Source organism: Myotis myotis, unplaced genomic scaffold (genome assembly GCF_014108235.1).
Source record: "Myotis myotis isolate mMyoMyo1 unplaced genomic scaffold, mMyoMyo1.p scaffold_m19_p_12, whole genome shotgun sequence".
Lineage (NCBI taxonomy): Eukaryota > Metazoa > Chordata > Mammalia > Chiroptera > Vespertilionidae > Myotis > Myotis myotis.
In genome coordinates, this window is record NW_023416316.1 from 10,023,370 (window position 1) to 10,042,111 (window position 18,742).

General features: G+C 45.9%; 1 protein-coding gene across 1 annotated transcript in view; it reads left to right on the forward strand.

The window, feature by feature from the left end:
- The first annotated feature begins 7,787 nt into the window (after positions 1–7,787).
- PAPPA (pappalysin 1) overlaps positions 7,788–18,742 on the forward strand; it is a 220,002-nt gene continuing 209,047 nt past the window's right edge. Inside the window, exon 1 of the mRNA XM_036329823.1 lies at positions 7,788–8,200. Within this exon, the coding sequence (XP_036185716.1) occupies positions 7,789–8,200 (412 nt within the window). The 5' untranslated portion in view covers position 7,788. The remainder of the gene's footprint in view (positions 8,201–18,742) is intronic.

The following is an 18,742-nucleotide window of genomic DNA, read 5'->3' on the forward strand; positions in this document are numbered from 1 at the left end:
TCAAATGTCTCATTGCTGTAGTTTATCCTAAAGCTTAAGAACATAGGCTAAAACTCCTTTTTTAAAAAAACATATATTTTATTGATTTTTTTTTATTTATTTATTTATTTTTTTTTTACAGAGAGGAAGGGAGAGGGATAGGGAGTTAGAAACATCGATGAGAGAGAAACATCAATCAGCTGCCTCCTGCACACTCCCTACTGGGGATGTGCCCACAACCAAGGTACATGCCCTTGACCGGAATCGAACCTGGGACCCTTGAGTCCGCAGGCTGACGCTCTATCCACTGAGCCAAACCGGTTAGGGCTAAAACTCCTTTTCTTCTTTGGAAAATGGAAGTAGTCATATTACCTGCTCTTAGGGTTGCTATAAAGACTGCATGCTGCAATGTATAAGTACTCACCACACATAAGCAAACAATACATTTCAACTACCAGTGACAATGATGATAATTTGAGAGGGAAAAATTATGCTAGACAGCTAACCAAACCTGCCAGGCACAGAAATTGATAACTGATAAATAATTGTCAATTGAATAAATGAGTTATCACCATCTGCAATAAGAGCGACATCATAGCAGAAATAATATTGGTTTGGGAACTAGGAAACCAGGGAATTCTCACTTTGGAATGGTTTCAATATGTGACTTTAGAAGAATCCCCTCCCCTCTGTGAGTCTTCAGCTATAGGTTTAATAGGCTGTAAAGCTGTTTCTACTTTAAGAAATATATATATGACAGTAGGCTGGTGCAGCACATACTAACATCATCCCCATGTGCCACGTAGGAAGGGTTATGTTCACATGACAAGGTAAGTAGCCACACAGGCTGTGCATGGGAGCTGGCTGCATGGCTTGAAGACAAGATGAGAGAGAGTTTCAGAGGATGGAGAGATTAACTCTGACTGGGGGAGGGCATGAGTAAGGTTTTCTGAAAGAGCCAGGACTTTCTTCAACTGGGTTTTAAGAATTCAAAGGACCGAAGCTAAGGTGAAATGAAAGAAACAGGGCATTATTCTGGAAGTTACACATAGCAAGGAGAAACAGAGGTCCCTAGGCATTCGCCAAGTGTTCACTGAGTTTCTGTTCAGCATGAACCATAGAGGGTTGATCCCATAGGGGATATCAAAAGGCAGAAGACTCAGTTTCACCTTCGAGAAGCTTAAGATCTGGCACAGAAAGGAAGACAAGGGCACAAATCCAACAATATAGGAGACCCAAACAAGCTAAATAATCCTCTGGGAATGATTTATTTTCATGTTTAATAAAGAATAATGTTATGCAGAGGTGACATTTGCACTAGATTGGAAAAAAGCACAAAGGTTAGAGATTTGGTTTGGAGGTATGTCTTCCACTGAGGTGATCTGGGGTAAAGTGCTCCCTCTTTCTAAACTTGAATGTCCTTATCTTTTAAAACAAACAGAGCAAAACCAACCTAATCGAGTGGTTATGAGACTCTGTGCCCTCATATTCATACATGGCATACAGAAGGTGCTCAACAAGTCCTGTTATTCTTCACTGGCATAGACTGAGTTTCATCAGAAACCATTGCTGAATTCGTTTCCCAGGGAAAGATCTTTTTGAAAGAATAATTAATTGCATATCTTCAGTCTCAGTTGATATAAAAAGTGGCCAACTGGACAGTGATTCTGCAATTTCTGTAGAGAAAAACAAACACTACAGAGTTGAAAGCATTGTCCATTATGTGACTCAAGGCCTCATCTCAAAAATGCCACAAGATACATTTGTCCTAGAATTAAGCGGAAGGGGTTATCAGATGTTTTATTTTCTGTTCAACAAAACAAGGCAAAAGGAATGAAGAGAATGCCCACCATTGCCCATTTCCATTTCCAATTTCTCACAAAGCTTCCTCTTCTACAAGATTAAGGAGATATGGTCTTGAGTCTAATTTAAAACAATAGAAAGATTAATAGTAGATTAGAACCAGGCCAGCCAGGCAGTTAAGAATGGGAACTCTGGAGTGAGATAAACTTGGGTTCAAAAGTGTCATAAAATCCAACTTTACTGAGCCTCATTCTTTAAAAAGTCTGTATAATGGGAATAAAAAAAACTACATATAGTTTTGAGGGTAAATGAAATAATGCAATAACCATTCAAGATGCTGTCTCATAATAAATTATAGCTAATTATTATTATTACTAAAGAGTAAAAATAAAATGATAAAACTATGTTTTTCTACAAATAAAAAAGTGCAGTGTCAAGCAACAGTCTTCATCCTTAACTAAAACTCTACATTTAAGAAATGCCTGGGCACCTGAGGTGAACAAAATTACACTCTTTGGAATGAATCAAAGGACCAGGGTTGGACTCTAGAAGCTGCTGTTTCAGTTCCCTAGTCATAAGCCTGCAGGAAGACTAAGAAAGGACTCCAATTCATTCCAGGACCACCCACTTGTGGACACAAAAGGTTAAAAAAATACAGAGGAAGACAGCTAGAGCTCACCAGCTCCACCTCCGGCCAGAGCAATTCCTAAGCTGGAACCCCTAACCCTACCTCAGACAGTGTGGCCACCGGCTCTTTTCTTTATGGCTTTGTAGAACAGGCAGTTATTAAATTACCGACTTAATTTTTTTTTCAGATGGAGAGTAGAGATGCTAAAATATTCTCAGGGCTGCAAATAAATTTATGTTTTAATATGAGTTAAGAAGATAGAAGGATATACAGAATACTGCTTAACAATTCAGATAGACTGAGTTCTAACCTACCTCCTAGTCTTGTGAAAAGTTAAAAACTGAGTACAGTATCTAACACATAGTGGGTGCTCAATACAGGTGGATCATTATTACTCTGGCACAATTTTTATAATTGACAACTCTACTACATGTGTTAAATTAATAGAATGAAACTACTGTTGGGAAGGAAGTAAAGAAGCCAGTGTTTAGTTAACACCCACTGACATATGTACTAGTCACTATGTAATATGGTGTCCATCGTCTCATTTAACCTCCCAGGTAACCCCATGACATCTATAAAAATGAAGAACAGTTATCAAAAAGGTTAAGGGATTCTTCCTAGCCCCTAAAGCTAGAACACATAGTGCTAGATCCAGATTGGCTGAGCCCTCCACTCTTTGGTCACTGTGATTCAGGGTGTTTAGATTTTTTTTTCTCTTGTAAAATAGAATGATTACTGGACCTCCTCTGTAGGCTCCTTAGGAGGATTAAATGGGATCATTGCTATAAAAAGCATTTAAATATTGCTTGGAACACAGTGCATACTCAATAAATATAAGCTGTTATTAGGATCGTTATTTAGCAAAGATAGGCTTTTAATCCAAATTTCTTTTACTCCCAAGTTCACATTCTTTCTAGTGACTTTCAACTTGGGCAGCCAATGAACTTCAAAGTGTCTGTCTGGGTGTCCACAGATGTATCACTTGGGAAAGGCTGGCAAAATTACGTATTTATTAAAAACCTAGTATGTTCAGAGCATTAAACATATTGGCACCACAGAAAAAACTAAAGAAGCAAAAAACATACATTTTTACATCTATATAAATGTACACATATGTGTAGATCTATATATGTGTGCATTTATATATACATATTTAATTAAATTTAATGGTACTAAACCAGGAGCTATGTGCAAAGTGATGGGCTAAGCATTTGGCTATACACAAATATGAATGCAACAGAATCTTTGTCCGCACAGAAAGGGGAGACAAGCACGTGTGTAATTAAACGTTAATAGTTGGTTTGGGGGATGTGCCCAGAGAAATTCAGAGGAAGTTCTAGGACCGCCCAGATGAGGGAGCCCTTCAGGCGAGTGGAGGAGCGATGTGGTGGCAGAAGTGGCCCTTGAAGATCCTTGCCCTGGATGGTTCTAATCTTGGAGGAGAGACATAAACAGGACACAGAGAACAATGCAAGATCCGATATAATCGAGTTCCAGATCCTACCAGCCAGACAGTGCCTGCCTAGGAATTCTGAGATGAGACTAATCCTTCTGCCTTTAAGTAAGATGTAGGCGGGGCTCTGGCTCTAAATGGAAGCTGGTGAAAGCATAGCAGGCCATAGTATTTAGATCCCTGTAAGGAAAGAGAGGGCACTCATTTATTAAGCACCTACTATGTGTCACAGCACAGTATCCTCAGGACACATCCATAATAAGGCCACTAGACTTGCTTGCTGGAAGTCATAGGAACCCAGGGTAGGGTGGCTCTGAAATGTGTACTTTGAACCTCCCTCCCTCACTCAAACCCTCCCCAAACTTTTAGACTCCACTAGGTGTTACTCTCCTAACTTCCACTAGATCCTGACCCCTTCCCTGGCAAAACATCTTGCTTTTATTTATTACCAAGTAATAAGAGTGGAGGGACAGAACTATTTTTATTCTAAAAAAGTAGTTTTTAGGACAAAAATCCCCAGGAAGAAGGGACTCCCTGAGGTGGGGGAGGGTGAGAGGGAATTGACCAAGTATGATTAAATGGGAATTATTGTCACACTGCAATAATCAAAAGCTCCATTCCACTTCATATTTGGAAGCGACCTTAGGAATCTTCAACTCCTGTTCTTTCATTTCAGGAGCAAATGAGGTCCAAGATCTCACACAGCTCAGAATGAGAACCCAAGTCTCCTCACTCTCAGATGATTGCTCCTTGACTACAGATAATGAAAGATTAAGGAAGGGAGCAAAAGAGGGTTAGCAGCATGTGACATATCCCTTATTACATATGTGTAAATAAATAAGAATGCCATGCATAGGCCAATGATTACAGTGGATCATGAACCAAAGGTTACAATTTACCCAGTCTGTCCACTAAGTCAAAACCAAACACACACATACAGAATACATACATACATAGATACATACATGCATAAAGTAAGAGTGGCTTCCAAGACAGGTGGGATAGAATAATAAATGGATATTCCATGAGAGACCAGTCCAAGGCTTTGGCAATTGCTCCCAAATACGTTTAGGGACTGAGTCAAGCGGCTCCAGTAGCTCTGAGACGTGGATCCCTCTGTCCCTTCCTCTTTGTGCTGCCACACGACATCAGTGAAAGCCTGGGCTCCCAGAATGTTGTTTGTCTTTAAGAACCTAAGGAGCTCTTAGTCCTTGACAATGGCAGTAGATTAAATGGTGTTTATATAGCATTTGTATGGTTGAAGAGCATATTTTTCCTCAAATTAAATTGTGAAATGCCTATTCCCATTTTAAAGGTGAGAAAGTGAAGGGCTAGCAAAGCAACTCAGGGCATAGCACTGACATGTGTTGGAGTGAGTTGGGGACTAAGAACTATAGCCCTCGTGTTTTGACTTCCTGGAAGAGTTGACAAAGCTCCAAACGTCTAGAAATATTCAAAACCATTGTATACAATGACTTAGAAGCCCCTGGAAGAAATAGAGTTTCCAAATGACTGCCACAATTGAAGTGAATTAGTAGGCATCTTCCAACTTCTATTGGCGAAAGAGAGGGATTTTGTGAGATATAATTTATGTAGTTCAATATAGGTTTTCTTTTTTCCTTTTTTTTAAAAAATTGAATGGCAACCTTACGGCTTTTCTAGATGACTTGGCGCTGCAGAAATTGAAAGATTTGCTTAGGCAAATTCCTTATCCATAGCACTTCTTTCCACCCAGTCTCTGGAAACACATGTAGAATAGGATGCCATTTTCATTTTATAACTGGAGAAACTGAGTTCAAACATTCTTGGCCCAGGACTATATGGCATGTTCCTTCCAAACCAAGATCTGAATCTGGGCTCTCCTGTTTTCAGAATGGTGTCATAATCCCTGCATGCTGCATTCTGGCTTTTATAGAGGGGATGTCTGACTCACTTGCTCATTCTACAACTCTGCAGAGTTTCACAGCCACTTATTCTCCACTGGTGTTCCCTCTCCCTGAAGAGTAGGAATGAGCCCAGCTCTCAGATAGCATCTGGAGCAGCCCTGAGGACCAGAGCACATGGGGAGGAAAGTGGCACATTGGTGGAGTACATTTCACCCCCAGGCTTCCAGCATGCTATCCACATGCAAACCTCACACAGCATATTTTTATCACTACATTATTTGAACAGACTGGTAATAATGTGTAATCCACCACTGCTAACTCATTTTGACTTATTATACACTTGAATGAAAAAAAAAAAAAAAAGGAAAGAACCGTTTTGCCATAAGGGGGAGCTTTTGAGTTCTAGAAAGAGGGGGAACAAGAAGAACAAAAATACATTACATCTATGTGCCAGTTCAAAACAGTCCTACAAAGCAGCACATTGGTCAGATCCTTACCTGGGACGTGAACAATGTTAGAGAACCTGAATTTCTCAGGTTGATTTTTTAAAAAATAGGCAAATTAATATTTCATTCTCATTTTTCATATTAAACTAAAATAATGTCTAACAACCAACAGAATATTTTTTGAGAGTATTCAGGAAAAGTGAGAGACCTGGCTGTGCTGAGTCCACAGCTTCTGAAAGGCAAATGCCTTGGAAAATGCCTTTCCTCGGGGTTTCTTCTTCCGAATCCAGGAGGGCAGCTTTTGGACCTGCTGAAGCCAGCAACACAGGGGCTCAGGGAAGAAGGGGGACTTTCATCATTGCATAACTTCAAGGGAATTCTGAGAAGGAGAAAGGGAAGGAAGGATAGGAAAGGCAAGAGAGAAGGGAAAGGGGGAGAGGAAGAGGGAGAGAAAGGGGGTGAAGAGAGAGGGAGGGAGGGAGGGAGGGAGGGAGGGAGAGAGAGAGAGAGAGAGAGAGAGAGAGAGAGAGAGAGAGAGAGAGAGAGAGAGAGAAGAGTGAAAGGGAGAAACAGCATTTAAAAAAAAAATCTGAGAATCAAGTTTCAAGACTCTTTATGTGCTATAGCGAAGGATGAGGTTTACCAGCAAAGTGCAAAGGAGATCCTGAGAGAAGAGAGAGGTGTTTTGTTTTGTTTTTCCTCTCCCTCCAGGGGGGTTAAAAATAATGATGAGGAGGGGGGATGAAGGAGGGGACGAACGCAAGCAAACCAAAACAAAAACAGGAATGTGTGTGTTTTGAGCAGGAATGGGGAGAGTTGGGAGGACCATAAGGGGGTGTGTACAGAATTTCATTAAATTGTTACTTTAAGGTTGTCTTCTTAAAAAAAAAGAGGGGGGTGGAGAAGCGGGAGCGAAGGAAAGAGGCAAACGGCAAAGTGGAGGCAGGCTGCGTAGCTTGGCCTCTCCAAACTGATTGATTAGTCATGATCCCCGCAGTTTTAACAGGGACTCATTCAATTGGGAAGGTGGAGCGCTCGGGAGCAGATTAGCATACGCTTGTTTACTCATCTTCTGAGAGATTTTCCCCCCCTTTCCTTTCATTTTGTGAAGAAGGAGGGAGGGGAGGGGGGACCGGTGGGGGGAGAAGGGGGCTGTGGCTTGTGTTATAAAGGACGCAAAAAATAAATAAATTAGAGCATCTTTTGGGGGGAGGGAATTCAGCGGAGCAGTGTCTTAGAGGAGCTTTTTTTTTTTTTTTTTTTTTTGGTAGAGCGAGAAATCATATAAAATAAAATGAAATAAAACAAGGAGGAAGGCAACCAGCTGTTAAGGGGGGGGTAAGGCAGATAAAGGAGCAGGGAGAGAAATTAATTGCCAACCAGGGGTTGGGCTGTATTTTTCAAAGGTGGGGGTAGTGGAGCACACACCTTGAGGAGGAAAGCGAGAAAGAAAAGAAAAAAGCAAGTGAAAGGGGGGGCTCGCCCAAGAAGGGTGAAGAAGCGAAGAAAGTCGAGGCGCCGAGTCTCCCAAAGCTGGCAGCTCCCGGCGGCGGTGCAGGGGCGAAGGGGGGGCGGGGGGGACCGTCGGACATGCGGCTCTGGAGTTGGGTGCTGCGCCTGGGGCTGCTGAGCGCCGCGCTGGGCTGCGGGCTGTCCGAGCGCCCCCGCCGGGCCCGGAGAGACCCGCGGGCCAGCCGCCCCCCGCGCCCCGCCGCCGGCCCGGCCACCTGCGCCACCCGGGCGGCCCGCGGCCGCCGCGCCTCGCCGCCGCCGCCGCCGCCGGGCGGTGCCTGGGAAGCCGTGCGCGTCCCCCGGCGGCGGCAGCAGCGGGAGGCGAGGGGCGCCGCCGAGGAGCCGAGCCCGCCGAGCCGGGCGCTCTATTTCAGCGGGCGAGGCGAGCAGCTGCGCCTGCGGGCCGACCTGGAGCTGCCCCGGGACGCGTTCACGTTGCAAGTGTGGCTGCGAGCGGAGGGGGGCCAGAGATCTCCGGCGGTGATCACAGGTAAGCAAGGGCGCCCGGTGGGCGCTGCACCGGCCCGGCAGCCCCCGGGGCGCGCGGTTGCCTGGGCACGGGCGGCAGGCTGGTCCGGGGCGGACGGGTGTGTCTGTGCGGGAGCCGCCCATCCGGAGGCGCGGAGGCACCCTGTGCGAGCTGCCAGGCTCACTTTGCCCCATCTGAGGAATGGGTGCTCTCCAAAGGTGTTGCCACCCAAACCCCGGGGAGGATCGCAGGGAGCGCTCCTGGAGGTCCGGAGACCTGCGGCCAGTCAGTAAGAGCCGCTCCCTGGGAGCCTGGAGCACGGAAGCCTTTTTCGGGATGGTCCAAAGTGCTGTCTGTGTTTGGGATGGAGGGGAGGGTGACCCAATTGGGATGCATGGGAAAAGAGGCTAGGGGACCATTGCTTTCTTGGACTTTTTAATCGCGGTAACCCCCCTTCACTTGACCCGGTTATCCTGAAAGACTGCAAGGACGAGGTGGTTGTAATCTCCTGGATTTAGAAGTCCTTGAAGTGCCCCAAAGTTGCTCTCTGCTTGATCTCTGCCTCTGGGATTGACCCGCTTCCTCCCAGCCAAACAACACACACACACACACACACACACACACACACTCACTCACTCGCTCACTCACTCACACAGAGCCATCCATGTCCTCGCTTTTAAAGCCTGTTGCCTGTCCCTCGGGGCTGGGGCAAGACCTTCCTCACGCACACCCTGCCAGTCTTCCCGGACTTGGCTGCTGAACGGGGTGCTTTTCTCATTTGGGACTTTGAGTTCTCCCTCCTCACCCTCCCTCTCTGTCCCCTTCCCGGTTCCATAGCAAAGCCCAGAGTGAAACCGGACACTCTCGGAGGGTTGAAAACCTTAGAAGTGCTCCAACATCCATACCCTCGCAAAATGAGTCTGTGGCAATGCGTTTAATAAAACCGGGGGACCGAGGTAGGGTGGCGCTGGAGGAGAGAAGGAAAGTTCTGCCTCTTCTGGCTGGGAGATTCCCTTCCTGCACAAACAGCCTTGCCAGGTCCTGGGACGCCTTAAAGCCAGAGAAGGGGTTCCCCCTTCGCTGCTGCCAGGAACGTGGGGAAGCGTTTTTTGCGATCCCACCCCCTGACACACACTTTCTTAGAAGGGAAAGCTCTAAGCTCTTCGGCAGCTCTGCTCCTTTCTGTCTTGGCGTGCACTCCCTCCCGGGTAGCTCTGACTCTGTCCTGTTTCCGTGAAGCCCATTTCAGGGGACCCCAACTCAACTTCTGTGCCAAGAATGTGCCCCTAAAGCTCCCATTCTCCTACTACCAAACCAAGAGCTAGAAAGTGATTTCTCCCTCCACACACACATCTGACGTCATCGGATGCTATTTTTTTCCTCCTTTTCCCCAGGAAGGAGAGGGAAAGTGAGCTCATTCACTTTCAGCCCCCAAGCCCTTGTCACCCAGAGCGGGGTGTAATATAGGGTAGAGGAGAGACGTTATTCATAATGATGATGATGATGGTGATGGTAATTCAGGACTGCGGTATGTTTACTTCTTTCTGGGAACATCGGAGAAGCGTAGAGCCTGCTGCTTGGAGAGGATTTTTAAAAGATGAGAGGATCTGTTTTTCCCCCGTGTTTACCTGTCATAACCAGTGATTTGGAAGGCTTCCCTTCCAGAGGGGAGAGCCCAGGGTTATACAGGTATCATCACTGAAAAGGCAGTAAATGCATTTAAACATATATGTAACACCTGGGATTCCTCAGGAGCGTGCTTGCAATTGTAATTCAGACAAGGAGCCTCTATCCACACGCGTTCTCCTGTGCACTCCGTCATTCTCTCACACAAAGATTTGTGCAGTAAAATACTTTAATTGGATGGGGGACGCTAGGTTATTATTGCTTGTATAAAATGCCTGGTCCATTTTATGTGTGGAAATAACATTCCTCTCAAAAAGGAAAAAAAAAAAAAGGCACTGCTGTAGCGTAGCACCAGAAAACCAGGAGCTTTTCTCCCGAGGATACTGGTGGATTTTTTCCCCTCCCCTAGTTGAGTCGGAGCCAGATTTGGCGGTGTGTAAACACCTGGCCCTGAGCCAGAAAAGACTCATTCTGTGTATCCTCCACATGGGAGAGACTGTCGGACGAAAAAGAACCTGCTTCTCCTTGAATTAAAAAGCAAACAAACAGAGGTTCTTTGCAGAAGCACTTTTCCAGCTTCTCCCTTCCTGTAAGTTTGGGCTGGGAGAGGCAGGGCCCAGGTGGGGCAGCGGGGACGCAGGTGCGGAGCCATCTCCTCCTGCTGCTGGAGACCTAGGGCCCAGTGTGCTGCCTGACCTCGCTGGCTCCCTGAGGCTGGGCGTCGCCACTTTCCTAGGAATCCCTGGTCACCTATCTGGAGAGAGCAGGCATCTCTCAGCGGGACTGTGCTGCTATTTCAGGCAGAGGGTTGCTGCCTCGCTGTCAGGCCAGGCTGCCTTACATCATTCTTTCACTCTTTGCTGCAGGATTCGACTGGGTTTCGCAAAGGTCTAGTTTTACGGTGCAGTTAACCGGGTCTGTCATCTGGCAGAGGCAGGCCTTGCTGCTCCTGGTAGGCGGGCCGTGCTCCCAGATCTGCCTGGGATGCTATTTCTGCCCCGGTTCAAACTTCACTGACACCAGTTCAGACAGGCGTATGGAGAGGCAGAGGGAAGGAGCAGTTTGCTTCTGAAGCTCAGAAAACATGCCTTTTATTTTCCCAAAAGGGAAGGAGAAAAAAAATTATATATATATATATGAAAACAGATATATATTAATAAATATAAAAGGAAAGGCTTGTGCCGGCAAAAACAAAGCTAAAGTTAGAAAGTGAAGGATTCTCCAGATAACCCCTGACAAGGGACGGACTTTAGGCTTGAGGAATTCTTTAAGGCTACTGGGATCAGGGTGCTTGGAGGCGCCAGTTCTCTCTTTGGCTGAATAGGGAGGCAGAGACGGGAACAGAGGAAGGTTGTGTCCTGGATGACAGGTCTTCAGTGGCAGGAACTGGGATTTAATCCCAGGCATCCTGACTTCCCGGCCTCATCCCCTACACCAGGGAGAGAACGTGTCTAATGAACACCATCACCTCTCACCCCTCGCAGACCCACCACCCAGACACAGCCTTCAGTCTTCAGGCATGGCGATTGGGGCTGTCTTTCAAGTCCTGGGGTGAGAGTTTTCTGATGCATCCCTTTGTTTTTGTACCATACCAGGCAGGATCCAGACTCCTGCCCCTCATCCCCAATTGCCCCCTTCCACCCCTCCCCCCACCACCCCAGTGGCCCTCCAGTTTGAAAGAGAAAGAAAACGAAAACAATGGGTTCAATTTGCTCCATTGAGCAGAGCCCCTAGCAGCAGTTAATCTTGTTAAAGTTTCTCCTGACCTGTTAGATAAGTGAAATGTGGACCCCACAAGTGCTCCCCTCCTCCCAGCCCACCCCATAGTGATCCAGAATCCCTGCTCAGAGGAGAAAGGGATTTACCTGAACCCCATCCAGCAATGCTGCCCCCGTCAGCTTTATTCTTTCATTCTAAATGTTGGATTGAGTTGGCTGGCTACTCAGAAGTCTTTTTTATCCCTCCCTTTTACAGTTCCTACTTCCTACTACCCACCCACCCCCCAAAAAGAATTCCTGCATTTTCCCAACTTGAGAAAGCTAGGTTCTAGGAGTCCGTACATTAATACTATTCTCCCTGGCATTTGTAGTCACGGGGTGTCTAGAATATTGCAATGGTTAGAAGCCCGTTTTAGTAGTCAGGTTACCTAAGTGGGAATCCACCTCTGCCCCTAACTGGCTGTGTGACCTTGGGCAAACTAGTTGACTCCTCTGGGCTTCAGCTTCCTCATGTACAAAGTTAGGATAGTTTGGGTATCTGTCATTAAATGAGCTCATATGTGAAAAGTGCTCAGAACAGGATCTGGTGTATAGTAAGTGCTCAATAAACTTTGTTCTTGTTATTCAACACGATTTTCCAAAGATCTCGGTCTTGGTTTTGTGGACTAAGGACACTTAAAGGCAGGAAGGAAACCAGCAGTTCCTGGGTGCCTTCAAGGTGCCAGGCGCTGTGCTAGGTGCTTGCTTTGTGCCTGCACGTTTCATTCTCACAACCACCCTGGGAGGTGGGCATTGTCAGCTCCCTTTTACCGAGGAGGAAACAGAGTCCCACAGGCCATCAGCTGGTCAGAGCATAGATGTGACCTTGAGTACCGAGTGCCTGTTTCCTCTTCAGCAGTCTTTTTTGGAGCGAGAGGAAATGACTGCTGTGTGTTCTCCTTCCTCTCTGCCTCTCTGCGTGCTGATCATCACCTACAGATTAAAGAGGATAAAGAATAAGCATACATCTCACCTGGAACCAGGGTTTGACCTAGCAGATCTGATTTTCATTTCAAGCCAAATTATCAGACAGACTGGGCTTGGACTTTCTGTTGACAATTAGATGCTGTGTGAATTAAATCAAGTCACTTCATCTCTCCATCCCTTGGTTTGCTCATCTGTGAAATGGGCATACTAAGATCAGGGTATTGCAAAAAAATAACTATGTAGGAAGTACCTGGTGCAGTTCCAGCTCACATTAGGGACTCAGTCAACAGTAGCTGCATCTGGTCAATAACCACATTCTCTTTCCAGTTTGCTAGCTTGGTCTTTGGAAAATGGGGCCTGTTTGTATCCGGGTAGGGCTCCTCCTTGTGAGTTGCTGGGGAGTCTGTCTAGAGTGGACAGTGTATCTTGAGGAAGAGTTAGACCACCTCACATCCCTTCCTTGCACTTTGATTTCCTCTTCTGTGACCTACTTGGATGACCCCTTGGTGGAGAGAGCCAGAGGAGGTCCAGAAGCACTGGACCTGTAAGCAGGAAAAGCTGATAGCCTCCAGGGAAAGCCTGCACCCCCACTCATAGGAGCCAGACCATGCTCATAGCGGAGTCCAGGTCACAGATCTACTGTCACATGCTTCTTGCTCCTTCCCCAGCTTCCACATTCCCCCAAGTAGCCATTCACATGGACAGACGGGGGATGGAGGCTGCATCGCCCTGGCCCCTCTGTACAGAGGAAGGCACGCTTGAGGTGGGAGGTGTGGGGCTCAGGAGCGTGGGCTGTGCCTGGTCAGCCCATGCACAGACTGGGTCAGACAGCTCATTGTGCAGCAGGGAAACTGAAGACCAGGTTCATACAGGAGCTAAGAGTTAAACTATGTTCATAAGCCACCTTATCTTTAGTGGGCCAGAAAGATCCTTTGGTCCAATAGTTTCTGTCCCCGGCAGCACTTGGCATCACCAGCTTTTACAACCCCCCAGTGCCCAGGCTGCCTCCCAGGGTTTCTGATGTCAGGGCGTGGGGTTGGCCTGGGCACTGGTGGTTTTCAAAGTCTTCTCAGGTGGTGTGGAAGGACCCTCAGTGGGGAGAACCACAGATTCAGTGTTATGCCTCCCTACTCTGCAGATGAGGAAACTGAGGCCCAAAGGGGAAGTAGTGTTTTCTGCTTATGCAGCTGGTTAGTGGCTGAACCTTTAGAGAAATCAGCTATCCTGATTCTGAATTGCCAAACACCAGGAAAGACCCTTCTTCTGGTTTTAGTTCCCCTGCTGAGCCCAAACCCCTAGGTACCCTGGCCCTGACATTACCTGTTTCCAGAGCGATTGCTGTGTGTGAAGCCATACCCTCCCCTTCTGGCATTGCTTTTAAAGTGTGAACATGTCTGTACAGTGTAACACATTGAGTTTTATGCATCTGATTTTTAATGAATTTTCCCAAGTGCTTGGGAGGGGGAGCCCCTCAGAACAGGACCAGGGGATATTAAAAAGGGAAGCTCAGCACTGAGGCATTCCCATTTTGCCTGGGCTAGTCCTGCAGGAAGGGGTATGTTCCTATTATTTCACCCTCCTCACTCCCCCCTGCCCACACACTCACACCTGTGATCACTGTGAAACCAGCACTAGCTGCAGGTCTCAGATGAGAAAGAGAGATCCCAGGTGCCCCAGGTAGGAGGACTCCCTCTACATGCAGCTTGTGCCTTGTCTACCCGTGGCCAGGGGCTCAGAAATGCAGCAAATGACTTTTCTCCCCTCACCTGCCACACACTCCTTCCCTCATTTTCGTTGCCTCAGCATTCCCTTACCTTTCTTCTTGATGCTCTGCGGGCTTTGCCTCAGACCTCGACAAACTTACCGGAAATACTGAGAGCTGACCTGTGGACTTTGGCCCCTTGGCTCCTTGGAAGATCTAAAACTGGGAGTTGGGAGCTCTGAGTTCATGTCCTGCCTTGGCCTCCTCTGAACTGTGTGACTTGGGGCCTCTGACTCAGCCACTGGGGCCTCAGGGGAGAGGGATTCAGGTGTGGTTACACTCAGCATCCCTATTTCAGGAGTTGCCACAGGAACCAGGTGAGGCATGGTGGCAGAAGCTGTTAGCCAAGGTCAGAACCCAATCCACATGTCAGCAATAGTAGGAGGAGCCAGAGGTGGGAGAGGTGAGGGATTTGTGCACTCAAGGTCATTCCTGCAGAGGTGCCTTTATTTCATTATCCACACTACAAATGATAAACAGCGTTAGCAAATCTTTTGTTACCTGTGACTTCACTGGAATCCTTTGATGTTGGGACTTCACAGGTCTGCCAAATCCTGCCATTTATTTACTGTGTGGTCTTGACAACTTAACTGCCCCTCTCTGGGCAGTGATCTCAGAATACACAATGAAGAATAGGGATATAATAAAGATTTTCAAATTGTGCCCACAATTTTATGAACCCCCTGTGAAGGTCTATCTCTCCCCCCTTCCCACACCTTATTCTGCTTAAATTGTGAGAATTTCAGGATTCCATTTAAGGGAATGTGCAGGTTGCTTAGTTGCAGAATTTGAGTGGATATGGACTGACATTAGGAATGATTGTGGCTTTTATTAGGGGTGATAATGATAATGTTATATATTTTTAAAGATCCTAATCTGTTAGAAATGCCTGTTAAAGTATTTATGGATAAAACGATGCTACATTTGTTTGGTTTGTTTAAAATTTTCCAGAAAAAAACAAATAGGGTATTGGGATGAGGGAGGGTGTAGATCAGTGATGGCGAACCTATGACATGCGTGTCAGAGGTGACACGCGAACTCATTTTTTTGGTTGATTTTTCTTTGTTAAATGGCATTTAAATATATAAAATAAATATCAAAAATATAAGTCTTTGTTTTACTATGGTTGCAAATATCAAAAAATTTCTATATGTGACACGGCACCAGAGTTAAGTTAGGGTTTTTTCAAAATGCTGACACGCCGAGCTCAAAAGTTTCGCCATCACTGGTGTAGATGAAAGAAGATTGGTAACCTGATGACATCGTTGAAACCAGGTTGCAGAGATGTCGGGCTTCAACACAGTTTTGCCAGACTCTGTGTGTGATTGGAGAGTTCCATCATTAAAAGTTTTAAAAATGAAAAGAGTTTCAGAGCCACAGGAGGAGTTGAAGTCTTAGGTCCCTGTGTGTTCGGTGAGCTGCTGGTTTTTCAAATATAGAAGTGGCACTTTGAGAGGATTGAGGACTCTTCCCAGGTCACACAGAGAATAACTGAAAGAACCCAGTCTGGGCTGCAGAATTTTAAGAGATGGACCATCCTGGGAAAGCTGAGGGGAAGGGAAGAAAGGCGGGGAGGGGAGCCTTAGGAAGGACGTGTAGAAGGTCCAAGTGGAGCCTTGCTGGGCACTGAGAGGCTTTTGAGGGAGGAGAGTCATTGCTGTATGGAATTGCCCACACATTGTGAAAGGTGTAGCTTCCTTGGTTCTGTGCATAATAATCTCCTAGGGTCTGCTAGTCATTATGTCCATACAGAACATATTGCGATGGCTGTGCATGCGTGCGCGCACACACACACACGTTCCCACAAACCTCTATTTTTCATGGCTGGCTCATTATTTCTCTCCATCTCCAGCAGCCTGAGGAGTCTCCTAGGACCATCTAGAGCCCTGGGGGAATGACCTGCAGTTGACTGATCTCAGCAAGAGCTGACACCACCAGGAAATGGGAAAGGGCCTATGTTTACTGAGCAAGTATTTTGTGCTGATTGATCATAGGACTCAGTCAGATGGCCTGGGTTTGATTTCCTGACTCTCCCACCTGCTAGTTGCATGACCTTGGGCAAGTTACGTAATCTCTTCAAGCTTTACTTTTCCCAAGTGTAAAATGCGGATGGTACCGGCTCCCACTTCGTAGGCTTGTTTTGAAGATTAACTGGGCCTCCATGTGGAAAAATGCTTAGTAATGGGATCTTGACCATGGGTAAGCACCCAGTAAATGTTAACTCACGTTGGTATTACGTGTGTCCAGCCCTTGCCACACGTTATTTCAAATTCTCTCAACAGCTCTGAGTTAGACATGTTTCTCTCTTTTGGCAGAGCCAGGCACTGCCTTTCCCTCCCTGGCCACTCAGGAAAGATTCATTGGGATCATCTTAGCATAAAACAAAAAGTAAAAGGAAAGACAAACAGAAGAAACATTTGATTGTTTCATATTACAAAAGCAGTGTGTGTTCATTATAGAGAAGGTAAGAAATAGACATAAAAACAAGAGACAGAGTAAAATGTAACCACCCCTTCCCAGCATTTGACAAGTATTTATTGAGTGACTGCTACATGCCAGGTGCAGTTTTAGGCCTCGAGTACAGAGCTATGAACCTCAGAGGAGAATGCCCCTGCCTTTGGGAGTTTATATGGAAGGTAGGGGTGGGGTGGGAGGGGAAAGGTGAAGACAGAGTATTAAGTGAATGATAAACCATATCACACAATGTCAGGTGAATGCTTAAGAAGGAAAATAAAGCAGAGGAGGGATTCTAGGGAACGTTGTGTGGGGCTTCCAGAAGGAGTGAGATTTAAACGGGGCTGTGGGGAGGCTGTGCTGAGCAGTGGCATTGATGATGAGCCCTAAGGGCAGACCCATGGCCATCCAGAGAAGGCCACATGCACTGGAGAAGGAAGAGCAGTGCACTGGGAGCTCGGAGATCCGTTCCAGACCATCAGTGCTTTGCTTGATGTGTGACTTTGGGCACTTCTCTGTATGTCTTAGGCCACTTTTCCTCAACTGAACCATTTGGGTAGTGAGGAGCTTATCTTTGTCCTAGAGAACCTTCTAGCAGACATCTCCTAGGATTCAATAATCTAATCAGGGTTGTCCAAAAACAAAATTGCAAAGTTGGCATTAATTCCAAGTTTCCTCCCTTTCTCGGTGCATTTTCCTCCACTAGGTGGTGTCTGTGCCTGTCTCCCTCAGGGGCCAAGTGCCCACACACTTTCTGCTTTCGCTCCCCCAACATCACTCATTCTCAGAAAAGGACATGGCATTCCTTCTTGCTAAGGTATCAGTGACTGGGAACAACTTAGAGTGTTACTCTTCCAGAGACATATATACTTTAATATCGCCCCAAAAAACTTTGACTTGAAAAGCCAAGTACCAATGGGTAGAATTTCAGTCCAAGACTGACTGAAGACATTATTTAGGGGATATTGGTACTTCCCAATGGCTGGAAGCCATCTCACCAATAGTATTGCTAATAATAGCTGCCACAATGCAAAACTCTCACTGAGCAACTTTCCCTGTTATCACCTACTTGGCTAATGGTGAGAGTGCTCAAATTTCATAATTCTTACTATACAAAGGCCATTCTAGAGAAGTTTTTAGACATCAGAGTAGGGCACTGGCCTTTTAGTCTTGCTTATCATTTTAATCAGATCATTTTATGAATTAAAATAGTAAGACTCTGGAGTCTGTAGCCATCTGTTAGCCTATTTTCCTTCTGGGAATCCCCAGTACTGTCATCCATGAAGGACCTCTTGTTCCCTCCAACCCCTTCTTTTCTCTCTTTCTTCCCCTCAGACCTACTGCACTGATTTTAGCCATTAAATTTTTTTCTTCAAACAACAAAGAAAACTTGTTTTTCAGTATTATTTACCATAAACCCAGGGCCCTGGAAGAGTAAGAGACATGACCCTGTTTAAATTTTAGAGAACTTGAGAAGGTCTCAGGTTCAAGTTCATTTATATAAGACAGAAAGTCCAGTAGAGGGAGGTTGCAGCTTGGAATTTAAGTATGTGCATCGGGGGTAGCCTGTGACTAAATGCAAAACCATGTTTCAGCCTCTTTTGCCCTCAGGAAGTTTGTGGTTTAACCTGTATCTATCACCTTTGTAGTCAAGAAGGCATTCCTGTATCTGTCCCATGTCCATTTTCCCTTAATTCCTAATTCATGTTGCTCTCTAAACATGAAATGTGGCAGGACTGAATAGGAGCAAATGTGTTTGTATGATATTGGACGTCTTTCGGCTACAAAAGCTGATGAGAAAATAGAGAAAGATACATTAACAAGCAAATCAGGAACAAGTAGGCCTTGCTTCAAGAGATGCAAAATATACAGATAAAACATAATACATATTTGTTTTCATGTAAGTCCCAAGACTCAAGGTGTGTGAGAGTGAGAAACACTCATCTAAGCCATTCATTTCATAGATGAGGATTGGTGACTAGCCCAGAGCAGTGACCAGGCTGGGTAAGTTCCTCTGTTTTCTGAGTGTGAGGCTAG